The sequence below is a fragment of the Chelon labrosus genome, assembly GCF_963514085.1.
Source record: "Chelon labrosus genome assembly, chromosome: 15".
Lineage (NCBI taxonomy): Eukaryota > Metazoa > Chordata > Actinopteri > Mugiliformes > Mugilidae > Chelon > Chelon labrosus.
Window position 1 is genome coordinate 28,260,563 of NC_140348.1, and position 22,275 is coordinate 28,282,837.

General features: G+C 45.6%; 1 protein-coding gene across 4 annotated transcripts in view; it reads left to right on the forward strand.

Moving 5' to 3' along the window:
- Positions 1–21,218, forward strand: part of LOC311500675 (protein NLRC3-like) — a 37,888-nt gene extending 16,670 nt beyond the window's left edge. Inside the window, exons 4-9 of one of the 4 annotated variants that reach the window (XM_084562221.1) lie at positions 13,830–13,908; positions 14,054–14,282; positions 14,452–16,276; positions 16,949–17,122; positions 18,666–18,824; positions 19,107–21,218. In XM_084562221.1, coding sequence (XP_084418347.1) covers positions 13,830–13,908; positions 14,054–14,282; positions 14,452–16,276; positions 16,949–17,122; positions 18,666–18,824; positions 19,107–19,284 — 2,644 coding nt within the window. In that variant the 3' untranslated portion in view covers positions 19,285–21,218. Of the gene's footprint in view, positions 1–13,829; positions 13,909–14,053; positions 14,283–14,451; positions 16,277–16,413; positions 16,524–16,948; positions 17,123–17,540; positions 18,825–19,106 lie in introns of those variants that run through there. The other 3 variants (XM_084562222.1, XR_014699492.1, XM_084562223.1) reach the window with 3 other exon arrangements.
- The last annotated feature ends 1,057 nt before the right edge of the window (positions 21,219–22,275 follow it).

Here is a 22,275-nt window from a genome sequence, read left to right on the forward strand (position 1 = left end):
GCACGGCTGAGTAATCGCTCGGCAAAGCGAAGCTAGACATTTCGGAATGTTGCCGCTTTTTTCGGGCTTCTCCATTCATTTCAATGGGCCAAAACGCCCGTTTTTTGGCCGATTATTCTCGCCCCGTTGGAAGAATCGCTTAGAAAAGTCATAGCACACTTGTCCCGATTAAGGCGCACGTCTGGATATACAATTTGTCTATTTTTGTTAAGAACTCTGGGAGGAGTAGCGAACCGAAAAATTACGGAAGAAATATAAGAATAACTAGAAAATTCCTGCGGAAATTTTGACTGTGCCGATGATGCTGACGTCCAGTTTCAAGTGTGCGTGGTCTAAAGGCCTGGCTGCTAGGCTCAAAATGACTGGATGGGTGTGAGTTTGATGTCATGCATGTTGGAGGGGGGGAAAAGAGGGGGGGAGGGGGAGAGAGGAGGGAGGGAGGGATAGAGAGGAGGGAGGGAGAAGGGGAGGAAGGGAGAGAGAGGAGGGAGGGGGAGAGAGGGGAGGGAGGGAGAGGAAGAGGGGGGAGGGAGGAAGGGAGAGAGAGGAGGGAGGGGTAGAGAGGAGGGAGGGAGGGAGGAAGGGAGAGAGAGGAGGGAGGGAGAGGAAGAGGGAGGGATAGAGAGGAGGGAGAGGGGGGAGGGAGGGGTAGAGAGGAGGGAGGGAGGGAGGAAGGAGAGAGAGGAGGGAGGGAGGGAGGAAGGGAGAAAGAGGAGGGAGGGAGGGGGAGAGAGGGGAGGGAGGGGGGAGAGCAGGGAGAGGAGGGAGGGGGGAAGGGAGACAGAGGAGGGAGAGGAGGGGGGAGAGAAAGGAGGGAGAGGAGGGAGGGAGGAAGGGAGAGAGAGGAGGGAGGAAGAGTTTATTTAATTAAAAACATCATATTATATTAAATTACTCCAATTATATATATACTGTCATTAATGTTGTTACAAGCCATAAATGTTTCCTACTTTATGTGGTGGAATAATATATTTTTCAGTTTGACACAGTTTTATTTAAAAATATCTTCCCTTTAAATTGTAAAACTTCAACATTATGTTTTAACTTCAGCGCTGGTTTGATGACTAGCAACGCGGCGAATTAGCCGGCGGCTAACCCCACTAGCCTCCGCGTTAGCTCACTGTTAACTCCCGCGGCTAACTCGCGGTTAAGTCCCGCGGGTCCGCGGTTAAATCCCGGTTAGCTCGCGGTTAATACCCGGTTAGCTTTCGGTTAACTCGAGGCTAGCTCGCCGTTAGCTGGAGGCTAACTCCGCGGTTGAGTCCGCCGCGGTTAGCTAGCGGCTAGCTCCGCTAGCTCGCTAACATACATGAGCTATGCTGGAAGGCTAGCCTAAGGCTAAAACATTGGGCTGCTAGTAGTTAACTTCTATTAACAGTTCAGCTATGTTGGGCACAAACACTTAACATATAAATAATTCTAGAAATTCACTTACCTAATAAAGTGATACCACCAACAGAGGAGGGGGGGGGGGGGGTCATGGAGTGTTCTGCCTCCCCATTGTAATGGTCTGAGAGTCCCTAATGTTTTGTCAGTCTGTGTCTGTAATGCTATAGTGGGAGGGGAGGTGGGAGGTTGGAGTGGGGGGGGGTCATAGTGTCAGGTTCTGGCCCCCTACAGTACTGCAGTAATGGTTTGAGGGGTTCTAATGTTTTGGCAGATCCTGTTATCCACTGAGAACCCTTTTCCCTCCACTTTCTGTGTGCACCTGTGCTGAGCCTGCTCGTCAGGGGCCGTTGCCACGACTACACGCCGCACATATACTTCTCCTGTACCCTAGGATTTGCCCTCCGAACAAATGCTTATTTCTCAAAAACTACAAGTCCTATCGAAAGAACAAGCACATTGTGAGCGTCAGCCGAGGGTTTTCTACAATTTAGTGTTGTTCCCACGCGCGTACTGCGAAAATTGTGTCCGTAGTCGTTTTAGAAAAAAAGCATGCGACGAGAAAAATCGTCGAAAAATCGTTCTCGCTTTTCACATACACACACATGGGGAAAAATTCGAAAACTGATCGGCGCACTCCTCGCTTGGAGGAGCCTGCAGCCCAAACCGTACGTCCCACACAAATAAAACCCACACCATCTGAAAGCCAACAAAAATCCCTACGTTTTTATGTATTTTTTATCTCTGTACCTCAAATACTGTGGCCACAGGATCAGAGAGAAACTTTTTTTTTTAGAATTTGGAAGAAAATCTGAAGTTAGAGTGACGGTTAGAGTGGGCCATAGAGATCCATTATAAACGATCATTTCTGACGTTTTTTCCAAAATTTCTCCAAAACGTAAACTGCGACCCTGACCAAACCGTAAAAGGTATCGAAACGCCGTTTTCAGGACTAAACAGCTACACTTCCCGTGCCTCGTACAAACTTCCAAGCATTTTCCTACTCCGAAGCACGGCCGAGTAATCGCTCGGCAAAGCGAAGCAGGAGATTTCGGAATGTTGCCGCTTTTTTCGGGCTTCTCCATTCATTTCAATGGGCCGAAACGCCCGCTTTTTGCCCGATTATTCTCGCCCCGTTGGAAGAATCGCTTAGAAAAGTCATAGCACACTTGTCCCGATTAAAGCGCACGTCTGGATATACAATTTGTTTATTTTTTTTAAGAACTCTGGGAGGAGAAGCGAACCGAAAAACTACGGAAGAAATATAAGAATAATAAGCCTGAGCAATAGTAATATATGTGCCATGCACAGGCAGGCTGCCTGCCTGTGCATGCACTAGCTCCCATTGCCTGCAATGGGAGCTAGTGCATCGGCACAGATAACTAGAAAATTCCTGCGGAAATTTTGACTGTGCCGATGATGCTGACGTCCAGTTTCAAGTGTGCGTGGTCTAAAGGCCTGGCTGAGAGAAAGAGAGAGAGACACTGAGAAGGGCCGTCCTTTATGCCCTTCTAAAAACCCTGGCTCTGCAGCTAGATCCGCGGGTTAGCTTCGTGGTTTAGTCCGTCGAAATAGCTGCGGGTTAGCTCACGGTTAGCCGCCGCGGCTATAACCGCGGGTTAGCTCGCGGTTAGCCGCCGCGGCTAGGCCCGCTAGCTCGCTAACATATATGAGCTATGCTGGAAGGCTAGCCTAAGGCTAAAACATTGGGCAGCTAGTAGTTAACTTCTATTAACAGTTCAGCTATGTTGGGCATAAACACTTAACATATAAATAATTCTAGAAATTCAATTACCTAATAAAGTGAAGGAAATATGTCAGAGATGTTCTGTCAGGAGTTACAGCAAAGATATAATTTGTATTTAAAATGGAGGAAATCTGAAAAATGGCTGACAAGTTGTCATTCACTCAATGAGAGGAGCTATGGCTAGCAGGCCTAGCAGCTGTGTGTTAGCACCAACAGAGGGAGGGAGGGAGAGGGAGAGAGGGAGAGGTAGAGAGGGAGGGAAGCAGGGAGAGAGGAAGGGAGAGAGTGAAGGATGGAGAGAGGGAAGGAGAGAGGGAGAGAGAGAGGGAAGGAGGGAGGGAGAGAGGGAGGGAGAGAGAGAGAGAGGGAAAGAGGGAAGGAGGGAGAGAGGAAAGGAGGAAGAGAGGGAAGGAGGGAGAGAGGAAAGGAGGGAGAGAGGGAGGGGAAGAGAGGGAAGGAGGGAGAGAGGAAAGGAGAGAGGGAGGGAAGCAGGGAGAGAGGAAGGGAGAGAGTGAAGGAGGGAGTGATAGAGAGAGGGAAGGAGGGAGAGAGGGAGAGAGAGAGAGGGAGGGAGAGAGAGAGAGGGAAGGAGGGAGAGAGGGAGAGAGAGAGGGAGGGAGAGAGAGAGAGGGAAGGAGGGAGAGAGGAAAGGAGGAAGAGAGGGAAGGAGGGAGAGAGGAAAGGAGAGAGAGAGGGAAGGAGGGAAGGAGGGAGAGAGGAAAGGAGGGAGAGAGGGAGGGAAGGGGGGGGGGGGGGTTCATGGAGTGTTCTGCCTCCCCATTGTAATGGTCTGAGAGTCCCTAATGTTTTGTCAGTCTGTGTCTGTAATGCTATAGTGGGAGGGGAGGTGGGGGGGTTGGAGTGGGGGGGGGGTCATGGTGTCAGGTTCTGGGTCCCTACTATAGTCCTGTAATGGGTTTAGGGGGTCATAATGTTTTGGCAGTCTATTACTGTAATGCTAAAATGGAGGGGGGGGGGGGCATAGTGTCAGATTCTGCCACCCAACTATAGTCCTGTAATGGGTTGAGGGGTCATAATGTTTTGGCAGTCTGTGTCTGTAATGCTATAGAGCAGGGGTGGGCAATTATTTTTCTCAAGGGGCCACATGAGAAATCGTAAATATCTTGGAGGGCCGTGCCAATAGGCTGAACTCAAACCTGCGCCTGCAACATTGGTATGTTTTATTTAGTGCTGGTGTTTTTAGTAAAGGGATGATCAAGAAAGCAATTAGTCATACTTAAAGCTTGAAATGCTTTACAATGAACACATTCTATTATTCAGATTCAGATTGAGATTCAGAAAACTTTATTTGTCCCCAGGGGGCAATTTAAGTTATAAAGTGCAGTTAATTAAATCTTTAATGAAATCTGTACCAATGAACTTTTAAAATATAAACAAAATTTATTTAGTTATTTAACTGTTAATCTATTAGTATGATTTGTTTTTTAAATGACCATATATAATATTTATATTGGCTAATACTACTGTATATTAAATAAATGATCATTCATTCGACTCATTCGATCCTAAACCACACATGTCAAACTCAAGGTCCATAATTGTATGCGGCCCGCAAGATAATATTTTCGATGTATCCAGTGGTGGACAGTAACGAAGTAAATTTACTTGAGTACTGTACTTAAGTACAGTTTTTGAGTATGTGGGTTATCCGGCTCATTTTTGGCTGTGATACATGATATAAGTGTAAGTAAACTAGCCAACAAGTTGTTTATCCATCAATGTTACAAAACTGAATGTTACAATAAATGTTTAGGTATATACTTCATGATGTGTTCAAATGTAACTACAATATGTAGAAATTGCATTTGTTGATGAATGCAGCTGAGTCTGTGTTCTGAGGCTTCTTGCCTTTATTTGTTTATTTTTGAGCTATAAACATATCTGTAGCTGAATCGCATCAGTGGATTGTATAATGACAATAAAGCTACTTTCCTTTCCTGTATTTCCTGAGATACTTTTTAAATACTTTTACTGAATAATTTTTTTAAGCACATACTTTAGTACTTTACTTAAGTAATATTTTGACTTAGCTACTTTTACTTGTATTGGAGTAATATTTGACAAGGAGTATCTGTACTTTTACTCAAGTAGTGAAGGTGTGTACTCTGTCCACCTCTGGATGTATCAGAATCAGAACTGACCCGCATTTATTTTGCGTGCGTCAAGCAGGAACGTCAATCAGCTCCTCCTCCCACCTTTATTGACAAACTTGTCAGAGTCTCATAGTTGCCTTGGCAACCGCTCAGCGTATCGGTACGGCAGCGCGGCGCTCTGAAGTTCATACGGTGGACCAATAATACTAAAATATGTTAACGGAGATTCTGACACAAAGTAACGATATACCGGTTAGCAACGTCACTATGTCTTTGTAACCAGTTAGCAGACCAGTTAGCAGACAACGGGCTAAAGCTTACTGTTCCACGGTAGCACACACGGCAGACAGAAAACTTACTATAAATGACAACATCACTGCAGCAGCTAAACACCAGTCTGTTAACATACACGCTAACATACAGACACACTGAAAGTGTCCGATAGCCAAATAACAGTGTGTTTAACACGGCATTAGCATGCTAACTCCACGCAAAAAAAAAAAAAAGTTCTGTCGAAAACAAATGACAAGCTTTACGCGGGCCGGTCAGAGTCAGCCAAAGGGCCGTGTCATGCCCAGGTCTGCTATAGAGGGAGGAGTGGTGGGGGTTTGGAGTGGGGGGGGGGGGGGGGGTCATAGTGTCAGGTTCTGGCCCCCTACAGTACTGCAGTAATGGTTTGAGGGGTTTTAATGTTTTGGCAGATCCTGTTATCCACTGAGAACCCTTTTCCCTCCACTTTCTGTGTGCACCTGTGCTGAGTCTGCTCGTCAGGATTGGTCATAATGTTTTGGCACTCTGTGTCTGTGTGAATGTGCTCCTCTTCTGCTGCGTGTGTAAGCTCGTTAGGGTCCGGTTGTCATGGCTACCAGGGCCACCTGCTGCTGAAGTCTCCTTCTGCCTCTCACCTCTGACTGAGTGAGAAGGAGGTCCAAAAAAACTGGACCCTAGGATTAGGGGTCCGAACAAATGCTCATAAATCAAAAACTACAAGTCCTATCGGGAAAACGAACACATTGTGAGCGTCAGCCGAGGGTTCTCTACAATTTAGTGTTGTTCCCACGCGCGTACTGCGAAAATTGTGGCCGTAGTCGTTTTAGAAAAAAAATATGCGACACGAAAAATCGCCGAAAAACCGCTCTCGCTTTCCACATACACACACATGGGGAAAAATTAGAAAACTGGTCGGCGCACTCCTCGCTCGGAGGAGGCTGCAGCCCAAACCGTACGTCCCACACAAATAAAACCCACACCATCTGAAAGCCAACAAAAATCCCTACGTTTTTACGTATTTTTTATCTCTGTACCTCAAAAACTGTGGCCACCCCGTAACATTGAACCATTTTGTTTTCTGAATTTCGACGAAACTCTGAAGTTAGAGTGAGCGCCAGAGTGTGCCCATAGAGAACCATTATAAACGATAATTTCTGACGTTTTTTCCAAAATTTCTCCAAAACGTAAACTGCGACCCTGACCAAACCGTAAAAGGTATCGAAACGCCGTTTTCAGAATAAAAAAGCTACACTTCCCGTGCCTCGTACAAACTTCCAAGCATTTTTCTACTCCGAAGCACGGCCGAGTAATCGCTCGGCAAAGCGAAGCTTGACATTTTGGAATGTTGCCGCTTTTTTCGGGCTTCTCCATTCATTTCAATGGGCCTAAACGCCCGCTTTTTGCCCGATTATTCTCGCCCCGTTGGAAGAATCGCTTAGGAAAGTCATAGCACACTTGTCCCGATCAAGGCGCACGTCTGGATATACAATTTGTCTATTTTTCTTAAGAACTCTGGGAGGAGTAGCGAACCGAAAAATTACGGAAGATAAATAAGAATAACTAGAAAATTCCTGCGGAAATTTTGACTGTGCCGATGATGCTGACGTCCAGTTTCAAGTGTGCGTGGTCTAAAGGCCTGGTTCCTACTGAGTGGATGGGTGTGAGTTTGATGTCATGCAGGGTACAACAAACCAAACAGGATGATGAGGATGCAGTAGGCCTGGCTGAGAGAGAGAGACACTGAGAAGGGTCGTCCTTTATGCCCTTCTACAAACTGAAGGGCAGGTACAGGCAGCAGACCCCTCCCAGCTCCACCTGAAAGCCAGCATCAAATAAGGAAGAGAGTGGGAGGGATCGTCACACCCCCACCTTTAAGAGGGGTGTCCTCACTAGGATCCCCAGACTTCAAACAACACAGTACAGCTACTAGATAGCTTCACAATACCCACAAAATGTTAGGTAACATAATTAATATAACTCTTATGAGTGTTCAACAGCTCATTATTTATTTAATTAAAAACATCATATTATATTAAATTACTCCAATTATATATAAAATGTCATTAATGTCGTTACAAGCCATAAACGTTTTGTACTTTATGTGGTGGAATAATATATTTTTCAGTTTGACACAGTTTTATTTAAAAATATCTTCCCTTTAAATTGTAAAACTTCAACATTATGTTTTAACTTCAGTGCCGGTTTGATGACTGTGATAAGCTCCCGCTAGCAAGGCGGCGAATTAGCCGGCGGCTAGCCCCACTAGCCTCCGCGTTAGCTCGCGGCTAACTCCAACGGCTAACTCACGGTTAAGTCCCGGTTAGCTCGCGGTTAAATCCCGGTTAGCTCGCGGTTAAGTCGAGGCTAACTCGCGGTTAGCTCGAGGCTAACTCCGCGGTTGAGTCCGCCGCGGTTAGCTAGCGGCTAGCTCCGCTAGCTCGCTAATATACATGAGCTATGCTGGAAGGCTAGCCTAAGGCTAAAACATTGGGCGGCTAGTAGTTAACTTCTATTAACAGTTCAGCTATGTTGGGCACAAACACTTAACATATAAATAATTCTAGAAATTCACTTACCTAATAAAGTGATAGCACCAACAGAGGAGGGAGAGAGAGAGGGAAGGAGGGAGAGGGAGAGAGAGAGAGGGGGGGGGGGGGTCATGGAGTGTTCTGCCTCCCCATTGTAACAGTCTGAGAGTCCCTAATGTTTTGTCAGTCTGTGTCTGTAATGCTATAGTGGGAGGGGAGGTGGGGGGGTTGGAGTGGGGGGGTCATAGTGTCAGGTTCTGGCCCCCTACAGTAATGGAAGGGGTGGTTTTAATGTTTTGGCAAATCCTGTTATCCACTCAGAACCCTTTTCCCTCCACTTTCTGTGTGCACCTGTGCCGAGTCTGCTCGTCAGGGCCGTTGCCACGACTACACGCCGCACATATACTTCTCCTGTACCCTAGGATTTGCCCTCCGAACAAATGCTCATAAATCAAAAACTACAAGTCCTATCGAAAAAACGAGCACATTGTGAGCGTCAGCCGAGGGTTTTCTACAATTTAGTGTTGTTCCCACGCGCGTACTGCGAAAATTGTGTCCGTAGTCGTTTTAGAAAAAAAGCATGCGACGAGAAAAATCGTCGAAAAATCGCTCTCGCTTTCCACATACACACACATGGGGAAAAATTAGAAAACTGATCGGCGCACTCCTCGCTCGGAGGAGCCTGCAGCCCAAACCGTACGTCCCACACAAATAAAACCCACACCATCTGAAAGCCAACAAAAATCCCTACGTTTTTATGTATTTTTTATCTCTGTACCTCAAAAACTGTGGCCACAGGGTCAGAGAGAAACTTTTTTTTTTAGAATTTCAAAGAAAATCTGAAGTTAGAGTGACGGTTAGAGTGGGCCATAGGGATCCATTATAAACGATAATTTTTTCAGATTTTTCCAAAATTTCCTCAAAACGTAAACTGCGACCCTGACCAAACCGTAAAAGGTATCGAAACGCCGTTTTCAGGATTAAAAAGCTACACTTCCCGTGCCTCGTACAAACTTCCAATAAATTTTCTACTCCGAAGCACGGCCGAGTAATCGCTCGGCAAAGCGAAGCTAGACATTTCGGAATGTTGCCGCTTTTTTCGGGCTTCTCCATTCATTTCAATGGGCCAAAACGCCCGCTTTTTGCCCGATTATTCTCGCCCCGTTGGAAGAATCGCTTAGAAAAGTCATAGCACACTTGTCCCGATTAAGGCGCACGTCTGGATATACAATTTGTCTATTTTTCTTAAGAACTCTGGGAGGAGTAGCGAACCGAAAAATTACGGAAGAAATATAAGAATAATAAGCCTGAGCAATAGTAATATATGTGCCATGCACAGGCAGGCTGCGCCTGCCTGTGCATCGGCACAGATAACTAGAAAATTCCTGCGGAAATTTTGACTGTGCCGATGATGCTGACGTCCACTTTCAAGTGTGCGTGGTGTAAAGGCCTGGCTGCTAGGCTCAAAGTGACTGGATGGGTGTGAGTTTGATGTCATGCAGGGTACAACAAACCAAACAGGATGAGGAGGATGCAGTAGGCCTGGCTGAGAGAGAGAGACACTGAGAAGGGTCGTCCTTTATGCCCTTCTACAAACCGAGTCCACAAGGGCAGGTACATGCAGCAGACCCCTCCCAGCTCCACCTGAAAGCCAGCATCAAAAAAGGAAGAGAGTGGGAGGGATCGTCACACCCCCACCTTTAAGAGGGGTGTCCTCACTAGGATCCCCAGACTTCCAACAACACAGTACAGCTGCTAGATGGCTTCACAATACCCACAAAATGTTAGGTAACATACTTAATATAACTCTTATGAGTGTTCAGCAGCTTATTATTTATTTAATTAAAACATCATATTATATTAAATTACTCCAATTATATATAAACTGTCATTAATGTTGTTACAAGCCATAAACGTTTCCTACTTTATGTGGTGGAATAATATATTTTTCAGTTTGACACAGATGCACTTTATTCAAAAATATATATATGATTGTAGCAGGATGAGATGCTCATCCTCGTTTTTAAGGTACGAGTGTGTTGCCTGGCTCAATTCTGCTTTCTAACCAATCACCGCATGGGGGCACTCTATAAGAGGAGGCTGTGTCCATCTTGACTCCCTCTCGCTCTTTGGCTCCGAGACCGCCCACTTCCTGGTCGCCTCGCTTCCTGTCCACGCTGCTACCTGTGCAGCTTCCTGTATTGCCGTTTTGGGCTAAGGTAATGCCTTGCATGCCGTTCTCCCGAGCTGTTTGACTGTCCTCCTCCTGCTGCTGCACAGCGCGAGCTTGCACTGACTCTCGCTCAGGTGATTGAATAATACTAGAGTGGTACTCTATAACGGAGGCAGCTCTGAGGACCGCTGCTGCTTTGCTTTGTTTTGCTTCGCTGCTTTGTTCTGCTTCGTTCCACTCGTGCTTTGCTCTGCCCTACGTCAGCTGCTGCTTCACGCTGCTTCGCGTCATCAGGCTTGGCTACACTTAAGAGGTTGCTGTGCCTGGCCCTAACGCTGACTGCAGACCCCTATTTTAGGCTGGCGTCATAGACAAACTGCCGTAGTCTTAAGTCTTTGTGTGTGTGTGTGTGTATGTGACCTTTGGGGGTTCGCCTTCTCTTTATTTTGCTTGATTCTGTTTTTGTTTTGTTCTTTTGTTTTGAGTATGTTAAGACAGTGATGCTTTGTTTTGGTTAAGTTTTGTTATGTTAAATTACTAACCACAGGAACTAATTTATTTGATTTCATTAATGATTCCTGTGAACTTTTGGCTCTTTTACATTACTTGATTTGTGCGATTTTGATTTATTTTGTTAACCTGTTTTTGGCAGTTTATATTTGTTTATTCGGATTCTTGGTTAATTTGTACCTTTTTGGCTGCCAACCTTAGAAGTTTTGTTAATTTTGAGTTTGTTTTGTTTATTGGGTTGTTTGATTCCATTAATGATTTATCTTTGAGTGCAATCCCATTAATTTTATTTCCCTTTTCCCCCTTCAGTTGCTGAGAGCCGACGGTGGTGGTCCTGGTGTCGCGGGTGGTGGCTTCCCTTTTTGGTGTGCTGTGCGTCCCCTGGTCCTGGTTTTTCCCTTCACTAAAGTGTGTGTGTGTGCGTGACTGTCACGTGTGACTGGGGTGACCTTATTTTTCCGTTGGATCCCTCACACCCTCGTCGACCAAATTCCCTGCCGGTAAGCCTCAGTACTGAAGGGGCCCTCCCCCTTTCCGTACACCCCTGTGTGACGGTGTTTTACTGTTTTTATAATGTAATAAAGTATAGATTTTTCATTATCTGGAACCACGTCTCCTGCCTCACTGTAGAGCGAACCTGAGTGCCTTTATTTAGGTTATTTTGTAGATTTAACTATTTCCTTGGGCGAAACTCCCAAGGTGGCGTTGTCCGGCTTGTTATGGTTGACTAATATTGCTATTTACCAGCAACTTGGTAACATATTCCTCCTCCCATCCCTCGTGTTGCCACATATTTATTCAATAAATATATAACTTCAGTGCCGGTTTGATGACTGTGATAAGTTCCTGCTAGCAACGCGGCGAATTAGCCGGCGGCTAACCCCACTAGCCTCCGTGTTAGCTCGCGGCTAACTCCCGCGGCTAAGTCCCGCGGTTAAGTCCCGCGGGTCCGCGGTTAAATCCCGGTTAGCTCGCGGTTAATCCCGGTTAGCTCGAGGCTAACTCCGCGGTTGAGGTCGCCGCGGTTAGGTAGCGGCTAGCTCCGCTAGCTCGCTAACATACATGAGCTATGCTGGAAGGCTAGCCTAAGGCTAAAACATTGGGTGGCTAGTAGTTAACTTCTATTAACAGTTCAGCTATGTTGGGCACAAACACTTAACATATAAATAATTCTAGAAACTCACTTACCTAATAAAGTGATAGCACCAACAGAGGAGGGAGGGAGGGAGGGAGAGAGGGGGGGGGGGGGGGGGGGGGGGGGGGGTCATGGGGTGTTCTGCCTCCCTACTGTAGTGAATGTAATGTAATGGCTACCAGGCCTAGCAGCTGTGTGAGAGCACCAACAGAGGAGGGAGGGAGGAAGAGAAGGAGGGAGAGAAGTGGGGGGGGGGAGAGGGAAAGAGGGAGAGGGAGAGAGAGAGGGAGAGAGAGAGGGAAGGAGGGAGAGAGGGAGACAGAGAGGGATGGAGGGAGAGAGGGAGAGAGAGAGGGAGAGAGAGAGAGGGAAGGAGGGAGAGAGGGAGAGGGAGAGTGAGAGGGGGGGGTTGGAGTGTGTGTGTGTGTGAGGTGAGGGAGAGGGGGGGAAGAGGGGGTTTTTGGGGGAGAGAGGGGAGGGAGGGAGGGGAGAGGGGAGGGGTCAGCCTCGCTACTGTAATGGTCTGAGAGTCCCTAATGTTTTGTCAGTCTGTGTCTGTAATGCTATAGTGGGAGGGGAGGTGGGGGGGGTTGGAGTGGGGGGGTCATAGTGTCAGGTTCTGGCCCCCTACAGTACTGCAGTAATGGTTTGAGGGGTTTTAATGTTTTGGCAGATCCTGTTATCCACTGAGAACCCTTTTCCCTCCACTTTCTGTGTGCACCTGTGCTGAGCCTGCTCGTCAGGGGCCGTTGCCACGACTACACGCCGCACATATACTCCTCCTGTACCCTAGGATTTGCCCTCCGAACAAATGCTCATAAATCAAAAACTACAAGTCCTATCGAGAAAACGAACACATTGTGAGCGTCAGCCGAGGGTTTTCTACAATTTAGTGTTGTTCCCACGCGCGTACTGCGACAATTGTGGCCGTAGTCGTTTTAGAAAAAAAGCATGCGACGAGAAAAATCGTCGAAAAATCGCTCTCGATTTCCACATACACACACATGGAGAAAAATTCGAAAACTGATCGGCGCACTCCTCGCTCGGAGGAGCCTGCAGCCCAAACCGTACGTCCCACACAAATAAAAGCCACACCATGTGAAAGCCAACAAAAATCCCTACGTTTTTATGTAGTTTTTATCTCTGTACCTCAAAAACTGTGGCCACCCCGTAAGATTGAACCTTTTTTTTTTCAGAATTTCGACGAAACTCTGAAGTTAGAGTGAGCGCCAGAGTGGGCCCATAGAGATCCATTATAAACGATGATTTTTTAATTTTTTTCCAAAATTTCCCCAAAACGTAAACTGCGACCCTGACCAAACCGTAAAAGGTATCGAAACGCCGTTTTCAGGACTAAAAAGCTACACTTCCCGTGCCTCGTACAAACTTTCAAGCAATTTTCTACTCCGAAGCACGGCCGAGTAATCGCTCGACAAAGCGAAGGAGGAGATTTTGGAATGTTGGCGATTTTTTCGGGCTTCTCCATTCATTTCAATGGGAAAAAACGCCCGCTTTTTGCCCGATTATTCTCGCCCCGTTGGAGGAATCGCTTAGAAAAGTCATAGCACACGATTCCCGATCAAGGCGCACGTCTGGATATACAATTTGTCTATTTTTCTTCAAAACTCTGGGACGAGTTATCCGGCGAAAAAAAGGCCGGAAGAAGCTATAAGAATATTAAACGCGAGCAATAGTAATATTTGTGCCATGCACAGGCAGGCTTGCCTGCAATGGGAGCTAGTGCATCGGCACAGATAATGAACTTGTCTGTTGAAGAGTAATCAAGCGTTGTGTTTCTGGAAGCTGTTGAACCTTAGAAAAACATGAATATTTCTTTCTTGTGTACATACCAGTAGTTGGGAAAACAGCCCCTTAGAAGAGGTGATCAATAAGTCGATATTTGAAGCAGAGTAGTGTCTTCAATCTTCTAATGGATGAGAGCTAATTGTTGATGATTGGTCCACAGAGTCCACCAGCAGAGCTCAGAGGTTCTCAGTGGTCAGTCTGCCCAGCAGCATCAAACACACCTGGACTCCATCTTTCTGGTCTGTACATGTACAACAACTACTTTCCATCATCTCCATGCTGCACTTTGTAGACCAGTGGATTGTCAGTGTGTCCAACATGGATCTGATGTTTGTCTCCATGATTTCAGTCTGCTTGTGTCATTTATATCGTATTCTGTTCCAGCTGCTGGAGGACAACATCATCACTTTTGTGAAGAACCAGCTGAAGAAGATCCAGAAGGTTCTGAGTCCAGATTACCCAGAATGCTCAGAGAGTCAGAGGGAGGATGAGGAGGTGTTGGAGGGTGAGGATGAAGAGCAGAGGAGGAGCAGCAGAGATTTATTTGAGAAGATCACAGTGAACTTCCTGAGGAGAATGAAGCAGGAGGAGCTGGCTGACTGTCTGCAGAGCAGTAAGAGGATTTCTCTAAACATTGAAGCTGCTGGAGAAATGGGACATTTACTAATGTCTCCAGAGATGAACCAAGATATATTCACACACTCATTCTTTAGAGCAATGACATGTTGGAATATTTACTGGAGAGTTTATTCATTCATCTTAGTTCTTGTTTGTTCATTCAGGACATGAAGCTCTAGTTTGTGGACGTAAAGTTAAATCTACTCTGAAGGAGAAGTTCCAGTGTGTGTTTGAGGGGATTGCTAAAGCAGGAAAGTCAAGCCTTCTGAATGAGATCTACACAGAGCTCTACATCACAGAGGGAGGGACTGCAGAGGTCAATGATGAACATGAGGTCAGACAGATTGAAACAGCATCCAGGAAACCACACAGACCAGAAACAAGCATCAGACAAGAAGACCTCTTTAAAGCCTCACCTGGAAGACATGGACCAATCAGAAGAGTGATGACAAAGGGAGTGGCTGGCATTGGGAAAACAGTCTTAACACAGAAGTTCACTCTGGACTGGGCTGAAGACAAAGCCAACCAGGACATCCTCTTCATATTTCCATTGACTTTCAGAGAGCTGAATGTGTTGAAAGAGAGAAAGTTCAGCTTGGTGGAACTTGTTCATCACTTCTTTACTGAAACCAAAGAAGCAGGAATCTGCAGCTTTGAAGAGTTCCAGGTTGTGTTCATCTTTGACGGTCTGGATGAGTGTCGACTTCCTCTGGACTTCCACAACACTGAGATCCTGACTGATGTTACAGAGTCCACCTCAGTGGATGTGCTGCTGACAAACCTCATCAGGGGGAAACTGCTTCCCTCTGCTCGCCTCTGGATAACCACACGACCTGCAGCAGCCAATCAGATCCCTCCTGAGTGTGTTGACATGGTGACAGAGGTCAGAGGGTTCACTGACCCCCAGAAGGAGGAGTACTTCAGGAAGAGATTCAGAGATGAGGAGCAGGCCAGCAGGATCATCTCCCACATCAAGACATCACGAAGCCTCCACATCATGTGTCACATCCCAGTCTTCTGCTGGATCACTGCTACAGTTCTGGAGGATGTGTTGGAAACCAGAGAGGGAGGAGAGCTGCCCAAGACCCTGACTGAGATGTACATCCACTTCCTGGTGGTTCAGACCAAAGTGAAGAAGGTCAAGTATGATGGAGGAGCTGAGACAGATCCACACTGGAGTCCAGAGAGCAGGAAGATGATTGAGTCTCTGGGAAAACTGGCTTTTGATCAGCTGCTGAAAGGAAACCTGATCTTCTATGAATCAGACCTGACAGAGTGTGGCATCGATATCAGAGCAGCCTCAGTGTACTCAGGAGTGTTCACACAGATCTTTAAAGAGGAGAGAGGACTGTACCAGGACAAGGTGTTCTGCTTCGTCCATCTGAGCGTTCAGGAGTTTCTGGCTGCAGTCTACATGATCCACTGTTACACCAACAGGAAGACAGAGGTGCTGGAGGACTTCCTGGGAGGAAACTACAATAACTCACCTCTGGATGAATTTCTGAACAGAGTCATGATTAAATCCCTGGAGAGTAAAAATGGTCACCTGGACCTGTTAGTTCGCTTCCTTCATGGCCTCTCTCTGGAGTCCAACCAGAGACTCTTAGGAGGTCTGCTGGGTCAGACAGGGTCCTTCTGGAGACTCTTAGGAGGTCTGCTGGGTCAGACAGAGAACAGTCCAGAAATCATCCAGAGAACCATCCACAACCTGAAGAAGATGAACACTTATAAAATCTCTCCTGACAGAAGCATCAACATCTTCCACTGTCTGATGGAGATGAACGACCTCTCAGTTCATCAGGAGATCCAAGAGTTCCTGAAGTCAGAGAACAGATTAGAGTATATCTCTGAGATCCACTGCTCAGCTCTGGCCTACATGCTGCAGATGTCAGAGGAGGTTCTGCATGAGTTGAACCTGGAGAAGTACAACACATCAATGGAGGGACGACGGAGACTGATCCCAGCTGTGAGGAACTGCAGAAAGGCTCAGTGAGTCCTGATCATTAACAGAATCAATCAGTGGAGATTAGTAGTTTAGTTCTTCAGACGTTTCTTCTTCAAACAGTGTTCCACTTGTTCACTGCAAACATCACAGTCAGTTGTATTTAGTCCGAGATGTTCTCTAGGTGCTCTGCGATGGACTGGCGACCTGTCCAGGATGTACCCCTGCCTCTCGCCCGATGACAGCTGGGATCGGCTCCAGCAGACGCCCGTGACCCTTAACAGGACTAAACGGGTATAGAAGATGAATGAATGAATGTTCTCCAGCTGTTTAAATCTGTTCAATGAATGAACACAGTTCTTCTATTAATTTCTAATCATTCTTACATTTGACTCTTTTATTTCTATTTCTATATATTCACTGTGAGTATGTTCACTGAGCCAAACTAAAAAGACCCAGAGTCCATTAAACAGTGAAGACAGTCCAGATTCAGTCCAGACAGTCCTCAATGTAACTCATCTGCACATTCATCTAAACAAAGGTCTGAGAGAGATGATGAGAATGATTGTTTCCTGTCAAACACAGTCAGAGAAGATGAGCTGAACCACTGATGTGGAGACAACATGTCCAACAGGATGTGTCCAACTGTCCACTCATCAAACACATCACCTTTATAGAAATGTCTTCTTCCATTATAACAGATTTTTGTCTCATGACAGATTTATTAACTGTGAACTCTCAGAGAGTGACTGTGAAGTTGTGGCCTCAGCGCTGAAGTCCAACCCCTCCCATCTGAAACATCTGGACCTGAGTAGAAACAACCTGAAGGATTCAGGAGTGAAGCATCTGTCTGCTGGACTGGAGAGTCCAAACTGTAAACTGGAGACTCTGATGTAAGTTTTAATTTATTTTCTTCTCAGGCTTCTGAAGAATGGAGATCCAGTTTAAATTAGTTCTCTTGTCAGGACTGTCAGATAGACTGTCTTCCATATGAAGAAGCTCAAAGAGTTTAAATGAAGGAGCATCATGTTCCTGAACATCAGCAGGTATCTCCTCAGTCATCGGTGGTGGGTCTGATCACAAACCAGATCAAGTCCAGTGTTCACATGTACATTAACAGAGTTCTTGGTGTCACTAATCATTCTTTCTGTCCATACTGTCTATGGAGACATCCCCTTCTAGTCTGACTCCAATGAGACAAGATGGAGGACAACATCCACAGTGTTGTTGTGTGGATGAATGATTGTAAAGTTGATCTTCAACTCATCTTGTTCTTCAGCACATCCAGTCAGTATCTTTGTGTTTCCACAGTGTTTCCTGCTGAGCTGCAGTGGAGGGACAGGAACTCAAAGAGGAACTTTGATTAGTGTCAGTCAGACTGCTGAAGCTTCATATTAGTGTCAGCTGAACAGTGGAGTTGTGTTAGGAAGAGACCACTTTACAGTCAGTGTGGACAGCAGGAATCTCTGTAATGTCCACATGACATGTGACTATTGTTGGAAGACACACTTGAACATGTCAACTTGTCCTTTAACATTTGAATGACACAAACCTCCTGAGACACCACATCCAGGAAGAAGAAGGTCCTGGAATCAAAGAACTAATCAACAGTTTGTAGTCCAACATGTGTGAGGAGGAGATATTGATCCTGTAATGAGGTCAGCAGCATCTTATTGATCTGTGTTGACATGAATAGTTGTCTGAATGTCGTGCTGACGTTTGGATGATGTCTGTAGAAGGCTGACATAATGAAGATCCACAATAACACAAGGACAAAGTCACTCTACTCATTTTAGAGAACAGCTCATTGATCAGGACACATTTCAGACCTCAACACATCTGATTGATCATCAATCATTTCATCTGGTTCAGAACTCTGCAGCTCGGATCATCACCAGAACCCCCTCCATCCACCACATCACCCCTGTTCTGCAGCAACTCCACTGGCTCCCGGTCAAACTCCGCATCGACTTCAAAATCCTCCTCTTTACATTCAAGGCCATCCACAATCTTTCCCCTCCTTATCTGTCCGAACTCCTCAACATCGCCACCCCTTCCCGTTCCCTCAGATCTGCATCCTCTGTCCACCTCTCTGTCCCTCCCGCCCGCCTCGTCACCATGGGGAGCAGGGCTTTCAGCCGCTCTGCCCCTCAACTCTGGAACTCACTCCCACCGGACCTCAGGAACTTGGACTCTCTCACACTCTTCAAATCAAGACTAAAAACTCACCTATTCCGAACTGCCTACCCCACTTAACCATCTACATTGTCTCTTCGTATCTGTTTCTTATTTCTTTCTTAGTGTTTTTATTATTATTTATATGTTGTACGGTGTCCTCGAGTGCCCAGAGAGGCGCCTCCAAATAAAATGTATTATTATTATTATTATTATTATTATTATTATCTTTTATTCTTTATTCTGATTGTGTTGGTGCAGTTTGTCAGAGATCAGCTGTGATTCTCTGGTCTCAGCTCTGAAGTCCAACCCCTCCCACCTGAAACATCTGGACCTGAGTGGAAACTACCTGAAGGATTCAGGAGTGAAGCAGCTGTGTGGTTTTCTGGAGAGTCCAGACTGTAGACTGGAGACTCTGGGGTGAGTTCACTGTCTGTTACTGTTGTAGATCTGATATGTTTAATCACCAACTGAATCTAATTCATGTTCATCCAGTACTTTCCTCCATAAATCTGTGAATGTCCTTTAGTTCAAGGCGAGTGTTTGTATCAGAAACTGTAGAAAATGTCCACTGTTAGTTGTTAAAGTCAATGAAGCTTAAAGGCTGTTAGAACACAGTAATGTTGAGCTGCACATTTAAAACCTGAACACATCTGATTGAATTATTCATCATTTAATCTACATCTTTTATTCTTTATTCAGATTAATCAGATGCAGTTTGTCAGAGATCAGCTGTGATTCTCTGGTCTCAGCTCTGAAGTCCAACCCCTCCCATCTGGAACATCTGGACCTGAGGATCAACAACCTGAAGGATTCAGATGTGAAGCAGCTTCTTGATCTTGTGAAGAGTCCAGACTATAAACTGGAGACTCTGAAGTGAATAGAGGGTTCCAGTCAGTCCATGCTGCTTTCATCAGTATTGTCCTAAACACAATTAGTATCAAAGATCCAGTGTTTCCTGTAAACCTGCAGCTTCTCAGTGAAGCTGTGAGAGGAGAATGGAGACAGGCTTCAGGATTGGACAGAAAGACAGAGAGAGAGACAACAGTCAGCCAATCAGATGAGCCAGAAGCTTGTTGTGATCATGTGTTTGAGTTGATGTGAAGACGACTGTTGTTGTTGTGTTGATGTGTCCAGGAAATAAAGCTGGATTCCAGCTGACAGCCTTCCAAGATGTATAGAGACAGTGGTGGTCATTCATCAGATCTGATCAACAACTGATCACAGCTCTGAGATCAGTCTGACTGAAGCCTGCACATCACAGAACCAGCATTATATTTAGTAACCATGAGCAGAGTCATCACATGTGTCATTAGTTTGATCAGATCTCTTCAATGACAGCCTCCATGTTTATTAGTCAGCTGATCTTTGTTTAAATGGAGCAGCAGTAAATCCATCATTAAAGTGTTGGTGCAATAATGAAGCGTTCAGGACTCTCAGCAGTTTATTAGTGAAATCTGCAGAGGAAACAAACTTGATGCTAAAAGTCTCTGCAGGTCTGTGTGTGTTCACTCCAACACGTTAACATGAAGCTGAAAGGAAGCTGGCTGAGCTCCACAGCTGCTCCACTGCTGTTCTGAACAGGACTGAAGTCCCTGCTGCTCTTTCTACTGGATGTGATGATGAAGGGAGACTCTGGAAACACTCCTTCACCTCCTCTCTTCTTTCTTCTCCTCTCTACAGGTGGATGGACTACTAGTAAACAGGATGGTGTGTGTTGTGAGAGGATGAGCTGTGTCCTGATGATCCAGAGGTTGAAGCAGACTCTGACTGGACCATGTTACTGGGAGGTGGAGAGGAGAGCTTCATCCACATGTTCTCCATTTAAGACCATCAACAGAGCTGCACTTCAACTCTTCACAGAGCTCCAACAAATCAAGTCCAGTCCCTCATGAATGATTCAGACACATGTCAACCTGCCAGCATCAACAGTTCTTCCTGTTGTTGTGTAGATGTTTGTTCCGACTCGATTCTAATGTCTGTCTTCTCTTGTCTCTGTAGAAACAGTAGACTCCAGATGTTTTTACTCCTGTTTCATCCACATATTTATTTAATTTGAGCAGGAGCTGGAGCGAGCAGCAGTCTTCTTTATTTCTCATTGATTATTGATTGGATTAGTCAGATTGTCAGTGACAGTGTTGATGGATGCTTTGCTTTGGTCTGATTTATTCTTCACTGGTTGGTTACAGAAAATTTACATCCTGTAAATCAGAAGTAAGAGCTCCTTACCCTTGAGAGAACCACAATAAAAGGCCACATTTTAAAATAAATAATGTCAAAATAGTTGATCCTAGACTTTAATAGTCTGGTCTTGAAGAGTAAGACTCAAGCTAGAAGTCTCTGTGTTATTCTGGATTCAGAACTTAATGTCAGAAGTCACATTAAATCAATGACAAAGTCTGATTCTTCCAGAGCTTTCAGTCATTGTCATGTGATCTCCAAACTCAGCACATTTTATAACTTAAATTAGACTCATGAACTTTTAACAGAGCTTTAAACAATCATGAACTTTTTGTGTGATGAATTTTTTTTTCTCTGTAAATTTGGTCTTTTCTGTTATAAATGATAACATGTAATGCTGTTACATTATCCAGTTGTTTTGAGTTTATAACCAGTGAAATTAGTTTTCTTGAAGTTTGGAGACTTTTTCAGTGTGATTTATGCTAGCACAGGAGAGTAGCGCCACGTGTCTAAAGTAGCACATTTAGCACTGGATGCTAATGCAAACTCTTGTTTTATATGTTAGGAGCAGAGGTACAGAGAGAAAAAAAAAACTATGTGTGTTTCAGTGTCTTCAGCAGGTAAATTAATACTGGAAAATCACCCATTGGATGGTGTCTTCTTCTACGCCCTGATCACATCCGTCACATGATATTGGCTCATTTTCCTAAAACCATATGGACGGGTAGATGGGAGGTAGGATGATGGAAGAGGTGCATGAGGAGGTGGAAGGGTGGGAGGAGGGAAGGAGTCTGTGGTTTAAAACAAACTAGCTGACCGGCTCTCCATCCATCCTATCATCCAAGGTTCAGTCCCATATGATAAACTGGACTACATCCACCTCGAGCAGACTGACTGCTGGGTCTTAGTTTTCACAGAGACCAAGTTCAATGACAGATTCATGTGGACGGGCTCAGCTCTGTGGTGGTGGCTGGAGAGTTTACATCAACACAGAACGGTGTAAGAACCTGGTATGGAATTAGAACGCTGCCATAAATCGCGCGTGCGCAATGAGACTCGCGCGAGCGCAAATCAAACATCCGCGAGCGCAAATCAAACATCCGCGAGCGCAATGAGACTCGCGCGAGCGCAAATCAAACATCCGCGCGCGCATTTTTCCCCCCCGAGCGCTTTTCCAAGCACTCGCGAGCTATTTTGTATCCTGTATCTATGCCCCCTGGAGCAATATTGTAGCCTGTGAGGAGAAAAACAGCTCGCGCGCGCGCAGAGTCCGCTCGCAAAACTGTCCCCTGCTCGCGCGCGAGTTATTTCTTTTAGTGGGCGTTTTTGTCAGTGAGGGGGACGGGCCTGGGGGCATGCCAATCAATTCAATTCAATTCAATTTTATTTATATAGCGTCAATAACAATACAAATCGTCTCAAGACGCTTTACAAAAACCCGGCCTGAAACCCCCAGAGCAAGCCTGAAGGCAACGGTGGCAAGGAAAAACTCCCTTTTAACAGGAAGAAACCTCGAGCAGAACCCAGCTCATATGGAGGGACCCATCTGCCTAAGGCCAGCCGGGTACAGACAGAAGAAAGAGAGAACAGCAAAGAGAGAAGAGAACAGCAAGATAAACATACATCTGTCATAGATACACATATCTGACTAAAGTGTACATGTGGAATCTTATGATACAAACTGATGATG